This window comes from Sander lucioperca, chromosome 16 (assembly GCF_008315115.2).
Source record: "Sander lucioperca isolate FBNREF2018 chromosome 16, SLUC_FBN_1.2, whole genome shotgun sequence".
NCBI classification, from domain to species: Eukaryota; Metazoa; Chordata; class Actinopteri; order Perciformes; family Percidae; genus Sander; species Sander lucioperca.
The window spans coordinates 25,629,528-25,642,362 of NC_050188.1; the positions used below are offsets into that span (position 1 = coordinate 25,629,528).

At 39.2% G+C, this 12,835-nt stretch overlaps 2 protein-coding genes across 2 annotated transcripts in view; both read left to right on the plus strand.

Annotated features, from left to right (window-relative positions):
• LOC116037655 (major histocompatibility complex class I-related gene protein-like) overlaps nt 1-9,963 on the plus strand; it is a 103,017-nt gene extending 93,054 nt beyond the window's left edge. Inside the window, exons 3-7 of the mRNA XM_035993043.1 lie at nt 5,238-5,516; nt 6,730-7,032; nt 8,116-8,219; nt 8,859-8,876; nt 9,802-9,963. Of these exons, the coding sequence (XP_035848936.1) occupies nt 5,238-5,516; nt 6,730-7,032; nt 8,116-8,219; nt 8,859-8,876; nt 9,802-9,963 (866 nt within the window). The remainder of the gene's footprint in view (nt 1-5,237; nt 5,517-6,729; nt 7,033-8,115; nt 8,220-8,858; nt 8,877-9,801) is intronic.
• The window catches only part of LOC116037654, a 90,696-nt gene extending 80,683 nt beyond the window's left edge, over nt 1-10,013 (plus strand). Inside the window, exon 13 of the mRNA XM_035993063.1 lies at nt 9,928-10,013. The gene's annotated coding sequence lies outside the window, so the exon portion shown is untranslated. The remainder of the gene's footprint in view (nt 1-9,927) is intronic.
• The last annotated feature ends 2,822 nt before the right edge of the window (nt 10,014-12,835 follow it).

The window sequence follows — 12,835 nt, forward strand, 5'->3', positions numbered from 1 at the left end:
AGAACAAAATCTCCGAACACTCAAGAGCACTCTTACGCACATTTGAGTGATGACAATTTGCTCCAAATAATTGGTTACTGCATTTGATTTAATTCTACAGTCGTTTACAATGATAGTATCGTAATGTAGGTATAATGTATTTCTGATCATTTGTTGAAAAAAAAATCATTATTATTATCATCATCAAACTGATTAAATCCTGCGTTACTTGGTGATTAATCGCGCTATTTATAGGGCCAAAATGCAGTGGTGGAATGTAACAAATTCTTCGTTACTGTACTTAAGTAGGCTACATTTTCCACGTATCTGTAGGCCTACTTTACTTAAGTTGAATCAATAGTGCATACTTTTGACTTTTACTTCGTTACATTTTGCAGCAATTATCTATCCTTTCTACTCCACTACATTTCTACAACGTTCCGTTACATTTTCCGATCAGTTTTTCCTCCTAACAAAACGTCTTCCTGGCCGTCACAAGTTTGTCTCACCAGTGAAGTTTGGTTTCCATAGATTTGGGGCACCGCCGATCCTCCAAGCCGGCTCCGGTGCCCCAGAGCCCGGGTGCAGCGCCGCTGACCCTCGGTAATACAGCCTCCGGTAAAAGTGAAAATGTAAAATGTTTGTTTTTTATTATTCCCGTTTTTAAATCATAGTTGCCATCTATTTTTCTCCACACACAGCGTCGTTTACTCCTCCGCCAGGCAGCGTAATATCTTATTTATTTGGCTGGACCTCTTCACATCTCCCCATTTTCACTTGCATGGTTAAAGAAAATAAAACCGTCTTAAAATGCATCCATGAATAAAACCAACCGCATTCCGATTCTAACAACATATTTCCGTTTTATGCTGGTTAGGATAGGAACTTCTTTTAAAAGCCAGGCCTTGTTTGTGGTAGTGGACATCTTCTACTTTTACTAAAGTAAATATGTCTCTGGTTATTTGTATTTTTACTTAAGTACTGAGATTCAGTACTTCCTCCACCACTGCAATGTACAAGTCATCTGCGACTCCGACAACCATCTCTTGAACGCAGTCTCCCGCTTCCCAGGAGGTGCACAAGTGCCATGTCCTTATATGGGAATTTGCGGGGCGTTTTGTTATGCTAATTAGGAACAACCGGCACGCGCGTTCAATTACGAAGACGTGGGATTCATCAATCCTAAGAATAAAGGTGCAAACAATTCTGCTGTTTAAGAACACATCATGAATGCGACATAAACTTTTCTTAAGAACATATTTAAGAGAAAACTTAGGAAGATATTGGTGAATGAGGCCCATTGTGTGTGACACTAAACTGCACTATATCATAATGATATGAGTCTATTTATACTGAATCTATAAACCTGTTTTGTCTTGCAGTGAAACACTCACTCAAGTTATTCTTCAGTGGATCTTCTGGAGTCCCAAACTTCCCAGAGTTTGTGGTTGCTGCAGTGATTGATGAACTGCTGGTGGCTTACTGCGACAGCAACAAAAAGATAATCGAAACAAAACAGGACTGGATGAAAACATTTTTAGAAAACAATCCTCAGTATTTGGAAATGTACACTAAAGAGTGTCTTGAGAGTCAGCCTAACTTCTTCAAAGTCTGGATTAATCGCATGAAGCAGCGCTTCAACCAAACTGGAGGTAATATTTCACTATTTACTGCTGAACTGTTGCACATCTTAATTGTATATTAAAGTACGGTGGCTGACAGGGGCAAACGCCCTGCAACTTAAAGGAATACGCCACAGTTTGTTGAAAAAGGGTTATTCACCGTCTCCTCTATATTTATATAGGTGGGCAAATGCATTTTTGTATCAGTGCATGCATTGTCTTAGTCCGGCGGCGGCGCTAGCTTAGTTTAGCGTAATGAATGGAATCCTTTGTTGCCGTTAGCATGTCGTGAGTAAAAGTGACCCAACAACAACTAAAACAAAACCTAATTACTTCTTGTGGCCTGCGGATTCACAACAAGTAAAAATAGCAATGCAGATTAAGACTAGATGATTTCCTAGGCAGGACGGTGAATAACCCTTTTTCAACAAACGGTGGCGTATTCCTTTAAGAAAACACATGTAAATACAGAACACAACCAAATGCATAAACGCGCTGCAAATATAGAAACGATGCAAAAAGAAAAGCACACAAACCCCGAAAAAAGAAGCGATGCAAAAAGAAAAACAACTTCATTAATTTGACAACACATGCGCAGCATTCAGCAAACGCGCTGCAAATACACACAACACAACCAAATACATAAACGCACTGCAAATACACACAACACAACCAAATACATAAACGCACTGCAACCAAAAAATTATGCAAAAAGAAAAGCACACAAACCCCGAAAACAAATGCAACAAAAAAAAAGCTGCATCCAGATTACACAACGGAAGTTCTCCAGACCTCTAGAGGGAGCAGCTAGTGGAACAGCTGGATTTTCGACCCCACTAGGGGAGCGCGCTCTGTTTTTTTATTAGAGTCGGGTATGGCTGCAGCCTGGAGAACTCCATAGACTGTTTATTATTATTATTATTATTATTATTATTATTATTATTATTATTAACATAATATATTAATAATATACAGTCTATGCTCCCGTCTCATGCCATCCTGGCTGGTGCCGTCCCGAGCTTCAACTTTTCAAAATGAAAGCTTGCGTCTGGTCTGCTATGTCTTCGTACTTTGGTGTTTTGGAATAACTTTTTCAGCAGATGTCTTACTTACAACACGATGGAGTTAGCAAAGCAGTTTTGTTTTTATATGTGCGGGCGGGATTTATTCAGTTTGATAAATCCCACGGTAAACTGGCTGGTTTACTAAACAGGGAGGGACTAGAAATCCTGTCTGTTTTTTGTATTTCAAGAGCGAATTGCTCCACAATATGAATACAGATTGAACACTTATTTTGTTGGTAACCGTTGTTGTATAATCACAATATTACACTTGAGGAGGCCTATACTTCAGTGATGCGCCTTTCGGACCTCGAAATTAAACCCTCTCATGTAATATGGCTTAAGCTGCTGACACACAGACCTGATAATTGGCCGTTGGACAGTCTGGCGAGGTCAGTGACTCGAGTCTGTTCAGTGTGTTCCGTGCCGTCGTCCATTCGAGGGGCCGTCGGTCTTCATTTTGGCCGATTTTACATGTATAATCGGTGGGGCGGTTATACTCAAATGACCCATCTGATTAGTAGAGTGCTAACCCGGAAACACGGAGCGGAATGAGCGTGACTAGAGTCTCTCAAAATCGGATGAAGACAGATTCAGCAACTGCACGGCCTAGTTTCACACTTAAAGCAGCCATATTATGCTCATTTTCAGGTTCATAATTGTATTTTAAGGTTGTACCAGAATAGGTTTACATGGTTTAATTTTCAAAAAACACCATATTTTTGTTTTACTGCAGTGCTCTCTCTCACTGCTGCAGATCCTCTTTTCAGCTGGTCTCTGTTTTAGCTACAGAGTGAGACCTCTTTTCTTCTTCTTCTTCTGTACTATCTTTGATTGCACTGCACATGTGCAGTAGCTCAGATGTAGATCATGTCAGCTAGCTAGCTCCATAGACAGTAAAAGAAAGGCTGTTTTTACAACTTCGGTCAGTTACAAGGCAGGATTAGCTGGGAGACTTCTAAATGAGGGCGCACATGTAAGTAGTTCTTTTGTAGATTATGGTGAACTTGTGTGTGTTGTAGCAGTGCTTTGCTATTGAGAACGAGGTAGCATGCTAGCGTTAGCATTAGCATTAGCATGCTAACGAGCTAATGGTTGCGGTCAGCCTGCTCGTTTCGGCTTGTGACGTCACAAGCCGTGCCGATTTTGAACAGCTCACCCAGAGACTGAAGGCAGGACACATTCAGAAACCGTATCTCACTCTAAACAGCATGGATGGATTTTTTTCAAAGTTTGTATGTGTGTGGAAGCACCAGAGACACAACACCCCAAATCCCAGAAAAAGTGATTTTTTCATAATATGGGCACTTTAAAATATTTTCAGAAACACGTTTCGGTGAACTATTTTAGTACAATATGAGATCGTATTCTGAACAAGCCGCCATGACACACGTCTTTGAATTTCCGGAGAACTCAGAGCAACGTGACTCGTTCGTCCAATCAGCTGCCGGTTTTCATTTTTGGGCGACAATACAGATTAGCGCCGCCTGCTGTTATGGAGACGTATTACGTCTCGTCACCTTGGTGTGTTCCTCGGCACTTTTTGGACCTCGGGGAGCCGACTGATCAGTCCGACTGGCTTTTCTGCCACCGTCTGGCCGTCGGGTCTGTGTGTCAGCAGCTTTAAACAAACGTCAACGTTAAACGCTGATGCAGTTTTAAATGTTTTATTACCAGGAGTTTACAGACACGTCTCTGCTGATTGAGTATCACCTGTGACCTGAGCCGAGACACACCCACCAAACGAGAGAAAACATATCTCAAACATAGACTTAATATTTACAGTCTATGATCTCAAAGCAGTTGCACACTGTTTCACAACGGTGCACACCGTTCTGAGATTGAACGTGCCCCGCCGGCGCTCGCTCTCTCTCTCTCTCTCTCTCTCTCTCTCTCTCTCTCTCTCTCTCTCTCTCTCTCTCTCTCTCCCTCTCTCTCTCTCTCTCTCTCTCTCTCTCTCCATGGGGTCGAAAATCAAGCTGTTCCACTTAGCTGATCCCTCTAGAAGCCTGGAGAACTTCCGTTGTGTAATCTGGATGCATCATTTTTTTGTTGCAGCGCGTTTATGTATTTGGTTGTGTTGTGTGTATTTGCAGTGCATTTGCTGAATGCTGCGCATGTGTTGTCAAATTAATGAAGTTGTTCTTCTTTTTTGCATCGCTTCTTTTTTCGCTGTTGTGTGCTTTTCTTTTTGCATCGTTTTTTATTTGCAGCGCGTTTATGTATTTGGTTGTGTTGTGTGCATTTTTGAATAAATGAAAATGAATGAAGTTGTTTTCTTAATTTGCTTGTGTTTTGTCTATTTGCATGTGTTTTCTTAAGTTGCAGGGCGTTTGCCCCTGTCGGCCACCATATTAAAGTGACCCAAACTCATCTCCACTTTGAGATAATGAAATTCAAAACATCAATACATAGTCAAAATATCTTCACATACACAGGAAGAGGAAAATCAGTAATACAAGACATTCTTTATTTCCTTCATTGACCTGTCATTAGTAGTAGTAGTAGTAGTAGTAGTAGTAGTAGTAGTAGTAGTAGTAGTATGCATTATTAATTATTACAGTCTGTCTCTCAGGTGTCCACATTTTCCAGAGTATGGCTGGCTGTGAGTGGGACGATGAGACTGGAGAGGTCAATGGTTTTAATCAGTATGGTTATGATGGAGAAGACTTTCTAGCATTCGACCTGAAGACATCGACATGGATCGCTCCGAAATCACAAGCTGTCATCATCCGACAAAGATGGAATGCTGACGAATCTAGAATAAAACGCATTCAGATTCACCTCACTGAGATTTATCCTAAATGGCTGAAGATGTATTTGGACTGGGGCAAGAGCTCTCTGCTGAGAAAAGGTAGAATCCCATTTCCTGATGTAGTTTCATGAACACAACAATGTTCATACAGTCTGCTCAGACTGAACTGCCATTTTATTATCACTCCAATCAGTCTGACATCACCTTCTTTTTGGCCGTTTTCTGTGGTGGTAAGATTTGATCTAGCCCTCCTCAATCAGTAGAGACTGACAAGTTAGAGTGCTCTGACATTACTTTCTATCAATAGCCAATGATAGCCAGTGCCCTGTTAGCATACGGTAAGTAAGTTCAACTGCATTGACAGGTGGTCTGTCAGTTGGTCTGTCATCTTGTACCATACAGCTCATTAGATAGACAGACAGACAACAGACCATAGACAACGGACAACAACAAGACCATTAAACTAACCCTTCCCCCCACACAACCACAATACACAATCCCGAATATCTCCATATCATAAAAAAATAGCAAAGTGCAGTGTCATTAGCACCAGTGGGCTATCAATAGTAAGGTGCAACATTATCAGTGGCGTTTTAATATTATACCAACGTGCAGTATTATAACACAACAAGGATCAAGTTATTTTCCCTAATTTATTTAGTAGTGTGATGCTGATAGGAATGAATGATTTGCGAGCCCGGTTGGTTTGTAAGGAAGGCACCCTATATCTTCTGCCTGATGGCAGCACCTCATACGCCTGAAATAGGGGATGTAGCCCAATGTCAGCTGTTTGTCTTTCAGCTTGTTACAGACTGACTGGATGGTTGTAAAATACTGTACATATATTCATGGTCCCCAGAGAATCAATTGTAAAAACTTTGAACCTCTGACTTTTCAGCTAACGCCATCATCAGGTCAAATCCTTCTGTTTATCCAGCTATTTGATTTATGACCAAATACCTGCAAAACTAATGACATTCTCTCAGCCTCAGCTGTACTTTAGGTTTAGCGCTAATGAGGAAATATTAGAATGCTAACATGCAGAACTGAGATTATAACCTGCAAAACATCAACATGCTGGTAAAATTAGCTCAAAGCGTCGCTGTACATCAGAACAACCTCAGAGCTGCTAGCATGGCTTTAAACTCTTAGTGTTGTTGTTTGATGTTTATTTACTTATTTTTTTTACTTGGAAGAATTTTCACACCTTCTGTTAACAATTCCCCATTGTAGTTTTATTCATTTTTGTTTTCCATTGTTCTCTCTCTCTCTCTCTCTCTCTCTCTCTCTCTCTCTCTCTCTCTCTCTGCAGATCTTCCCTCAGTGTCTCTCCTCCAGAAGTCTCCCTCCTCTCCAGTCAGCTGCCACGCTACAGGTTTCTACCCTGACAGAGTCTTGATGTTCTGGAGGAAAGATGGAGAGGAGCTTCATGAGGACGTGGACCTCGGAGAGATCCTCCCCAACCACGATGGATCCTTCCAGATGAGTGCTGACCTGGACCTTTCATCAGTCCCAGCTGAAGACTGGAGGAGGTACGAATGTGTGTTTCATCTCTCTGGTGTGGAGGACGACATCGTCACCAAACTGGACAAAGCAAAGATCAGGACCAACAGAGGTGAGACTGGAATAGGAAGTGACTGAAAGATGTGTTTAGTTTACTTCAGTTGTCCTGAAGTTCATGATTTATTGATTTGTCACCTTTCTGATGCTGTGTGTAAGACTACTGTTTGATATCTGTGGCCATACTACCACATACACACAAAAAAGCCTGAATTGCCAGTTAGCGGGCTAGCTCCGTCAGCCTTTATTTCAGAGACACATTTGTACAATTGACTGCTGTCTTAAAGGAAAACTCCGGGCAATTTTTACGTTAATCTTGATCGCTATACTTTTTTGAGTACTGTCTATAGCAAAAACCATGAGCCGAATTGGTGCTAGCAACATGGAGCTTCTGTAGCTAATGCCCAGAGCTCCCTGTGCTGTAAAGAGTGGGATCTCATACAGCCAGGTAACGAAAACTGTGTCACCTGTACAGAGGAATTTGCTATTTACCTTTTTCCTGCTACAACTGAATTCCCACGGGAATTAGCGATACTACAGCTAGCCGTCTAAAACACTATTTTACTGTACAGGACCCAAACATAATTTGGTCCGTTTCCATGTAGCATAGTCACTAATATGGTCATAACCACTACAGTGCTCAATTACCTATTTTTGAGGGGGAAATAAAATACAAGTTTTCACGGTGAAGGCTTGAACGGTCTTCTGGAAGACATCCACCAGACCAGCCGCGTGAGCAGAGCAGTTAACAGCTAACCAACAGCTTCCTCCATTTTTTACTCTGTTCCTGCGAGAGTCAGCACTATCATGATGGTTCGGCCAACAGATAGATAGGTAGATAGGTAGATAGAGAGATATATATATATATATATATATATATATATATATATATATATCACCAAAGTGAGGCTCTAAACAAAAGTGTGTTTTTGTTGGATTAGCTTTTGTCTTTTGGTTTATTATGGAATAAGTCAGTAATTTTTTAGTTTTTTAAACCAATGCACTCCACCTGTTGCAGGACAAACCAACATGTAATTGGTCCATAAGTAATGCGTGTACAGCTGTTAATAAATAGATAGATCTGTTCAATACTTCTTTGTCTATATGGTTGTAAACATTGTTGTTTTTTGTTCAACAGAGAAACCTTCTGACAGGACCATTCACATCACTGCTGGAGTGGCTGTTCTTGCTGTCATCCTCGTCGCTGCCACTGGATTCATTTTTTTTACAAAAAGAAGAAAGGTGAGATACTAAAGAACTAAAAGATTTTCTCTTTTTTTACTTTAAGTTAAAAACTTAAAACAAACTATTGTAAAGCAACCAACAGAGACTGTAGCATGATGATGATGATGATGATGAATGTAATAGGTGAAGAGTAGAAGGGTAAAATATACTTATTTAACGTTAGTAGGAGAATGATTAATAGAGGGGATCAGATTCAGTGGGTAAAGGTGACAAATGTTCATTATCATTTATGTTATAGCTTTAGTGCGTAACTTTTTGATATTAATGAACGTCCGTTACATTCAAGCCATTGCCAAATGAGTTGCTACAAAGCTAATTAAGACTATCAGCTCAGTATGTCTATGTTAAGAAGATTGTGTCGTCCGCCGACTTTCCTGCACAGAAACGTGAAGATAATTACCTCTTCTTCATCATGTTTTTTTAATCCTCCGTGTCCTCCTTGGTTACTAGCAACTGCGTGGAGGAGGGGTGGAGATGGGGTCGCGATCACGGAGGGCTTGTATCATGAGGGCGCGCCGACAGTGTTGTTGTCATTACTTAGAATTCCTCATGGGGGGGGGCGACAGAAACTACGCACTATAGCTTTAATTTCCAACTGTGACAACTGAAATGATTTGTCTTCTCTTCTTGTTTCAGCCAAACTCCCTCCACAATGTGAGTAGAACTTGTTTTTATTCTATTGTATCTGGTCTGACATGCTGTTACCAGGATGTGTTACTGCAAAACAGACTTGAGTAAAGACATGGAGATTATAAATTAGTAAACTATTTTCTCACTCAGAGATTTCTCTGCTAACAGAGACCAAAAACAATGACTGTTTGACATGACCTGGAATTACTGTCGATGGGAGTACTAAATAACATGTAGGACTAGAAATTAGGGATGCACCGAATCCAGATTTTTGGGGTTCGACCGAATACCGAATCCACTGGTTAAGATTCTGACGAATCCGAAACCGAACACCGAATCCTACTCCCATCCTCAGTCCATTAACACAGTAAACACATTAATGAAGTAAACAACGTCTACAGCAGTGTATTTTTCATTTTATTTTATTGTAGGGCTAGCAAAGCTGGTAATGGTCGTCTGGTTAACACAAGGTTTTAGCTGTGACTGTCCTTCCTTTGCCGTACCTGAAGTTGCTGCATTTTGGCTGCTGTCTGTAGATTCCTTCATGCTCACCTCGTATTCTTTTAGATGTTTCATACGCAAATGTTTTAACAGCGGTGATGTTGTGTATTGTTTAGGGTCCTTGCCACCACGAGACAAATCGGCATTGCAAATTGAACATGTAGCTGGACTTGAATGGCCTTCTTTTGACTGAAAGTACTGCCACACAACACTTTTTCTGCTCACGAGTTCCATTTTCACTTTCACCTCAAAAGCAAACAAGTTTGCACCAAAGTGCTTCACAAAGATGAAAACATGAATGTATAGAAGCATATATAAAAAGCTCTTGGGGTTGGAGGCTGCTGGTTGCAAATGTCACATTCAAGTTGTTGAGTCAGGTCATTGATTCTGACAGATGGAGCATGTCTCTTGGTTCTGGATAAAACATCAGATGCTAAACCTGTTTCAGAGGCTGGAAATACTGAACACCTTTTGGTGGATCTGCAGAGTTAATCTGAACGACCAGCCTCTGGACAGGCTGCATCATCCTCTGTTTATTAAAGGCAGCTCAGTAACAGTGGGTTTTTCCTTACAGCTCCTGACAACAGCTCTGAGCTCTCTGAGAAACTGAATCCAGAGACCTGATTTACAAACACATCCTGCACTGGTAAAGCAGTAAACTCTTCACATCTCCAGTTAAACAACACCTGAAATGATAAGCTTCTACAACAAACCTTTATATTAAAGACCCTAAAAAACTTGCTTTAGAACTCTTGAGTATAACTGTAACATGAAATAGTCATGAAGCAACAAAAGAAAAATGTTTTAAATTTCTTTATTAGGAGTTGACAAAATGTTGAGTTTGTCGCTATGTGGAATTGAAAATCTTTTTTTTATATTTAAATCTTAAATCTCAGACTATACTGATCATGCACTATTCCTTCCCTCTCTTCAATTGTTATTGTATATTTATTGTAAATTTGTAAATTCTATTGTATTGTTATACTGTATACTTAACAGTATTTGTTATATATTTCTTACTGTCCTTTCTGTTTTTATTCTTTATATGTTAAGTGAGTGTTGTCCTTTGAGAGCAAAGATTAACCAGAGTCAAATTCCTTGTTTGTTTACGCAAACCTGGCCAATAAAGCTGATTCTGATTATGGTGAAGGATATGTTTGTGTGTGTGATTAATATCCTTTCTGTATTATAGGTTTATATTCAGTTCATATACTCACTATATAACTATATAACTCTATTTGTACTCTATCTAGATATGCATATGGTTTGGGTCTTATAGATAAACTACTGTAACATGTATGGAACCATCCCAATGAAGTAGAGGTAAATAAAATGTCCTCTCTGGTGTTTGACAACTTGACACCAACATCCTGATTATTTAGCTTAATTAAAAGACAAATGTTGTGTAAATATTCTGATTATATATTTCTTTTAAAGTATGGTTTTGGTCTTTAAGAATCTCAGCCAACACTCAGCATGTCAGATGTGTTTGATATTCTCATATTTTGTATTTTATTTTAGAATCATTAATGTCAAATAAAATTACTCTTACATTAAAAATGCATCAATTTCAGTTTTTTTCTGTTGTCAGAGTAAGTAAGTGTGAAACGTTCTGACTCAGATTTATAAGATTTTAAACTTTATTAGTCAAACTAAAGTCAGAAGTCAGAAGCTGTTTTCTGGACTCCCTGTCTGATCTTTCAGTCCACTAAACCTTTGTTACAACCCAGGTCTCTGTAGGGGAAAGGAAGCAGCACAGAGGCTGTTAGAGTCTGACAGTAGACTTATTTATTACAGGAGCAAGAACTAAATGAAAGTCAACTCGTACAAGAAGCAAGCTACATGTTGTGTTACATGATACAATGTGTTTTGGACTTTAGCAACAGCCAAGCTGGCAACATGATTTGGTAATCATTAGCCCATATGGTGCTGGGTTACAACAACTTTTGAAGGTTTGCTCTCAGTACGGTGTGGATTTCGATATCAAATATAATGCAAATAAGAGCAATATTATGATTGTTAGAAACAAAGAAGACAGGAAATTAGTATTTCCTGATTTCTTTTTATCTGGTACTGCCCTTAAAGTGTGTGATGGGATTAAATATCTTGGCCATCATATTGTTAATGATTTATCAGATGATAAGGACATCAACAGACAGTGTCACAAGATGTATGCTAATACATGTATGCTAATGTGCTTGCACGTAAATTTGGCATGTGTTCTGCTAATGTTGAGGTAGCTTTATTCAAAGCATTCTGTACACCACTATATACTGCCCACATGTGGCGGTCTTACAGAAAAAAGAACATGCAGAGACTGAATGTAGTGTATAATGATGGCATGAGACTGCTTCTGAAACAACCAAGATGGTGTAGTGATAGCCAAATGTTTGGTAGTGTTGTGCCTACCTGTTCTACCTTAATAAGAAACCTTATTGATTAATATGTGTAGAATGTCAGTCTCAGAAAACAGAATTATACCAGCTTTACCCACATTGATTTTAGCTCTGTCAGGTAAACATCTAGTCTGTGGAGACATTGGCGCTCCTGTTTGTATATTACAGGTGAAGGTTGTTGACCTTTTATTAATGTATATGAATTGAACTGTATAGTTATTGCTATATGTTTGTAAATATTGTAATTGTTTATGTACTATGGACCTTCCATTTGTGTCCTGAATCAAGTTATTATTATTATTATTATTATTATTATTATTATTATTATTATTATTATTATTATTAAGCACAAACAAAGAGCTTTAGTGGAAGCAGGCAGGAACAGGTAACAGAGACTCAGATGAAACCGTTTCCACAGAACCAGAACATGTCTAAAATCTCTGTTGGTCAGAGTTAAGTCCTTGTTCACCTGTAAGGAGTCATTCACAGGGGAACACACCTCATACTGCAGGGGAAACATTCACATTTCATAAACCACTTAACAACTTTTGGAATGAAGATCAGCTGAGCTTCCAGCTCTACTTCTTTTTTTTTTTAAAACAAGATGTATTTAATTAACTTGCTCCTCTTGTCTTGTGTTTTATCTCCAGGTAAAATGACATTAAAGTCTTAACTTTAAACCCTTTGTCAGTTCCTGTAGAGCTGGATAACTTCCTAACACAGCCTTGTTCTGTTTCTCTGAGAGACTCATTCATTAAGTTAACACGTGTTGGATGTTTGAAGGATGTTAATAAACACACAAACACAAAAATACATAAAGTAACTTTAAATCGGTATTTCATATATTTAATATGAAACTTAGTAAACATATCTTGTGTTGTGAGGTGAGGTGTGAAATGAGGAAGTAAGTTCTTTTTCAGGAATACCTTCATGAGGTGTGCCCTGTGAGTGAGAGTTATTGGAAACTGGCCGCATCATGTTCATTGTTGAAGACACATTTGAATTGAATAATCCTTAAAATAGGAATAGGGCTTTGATAAACTCTTTTACTGCTTAAGGAATTGACAACCAGTTATCCAACAGAAT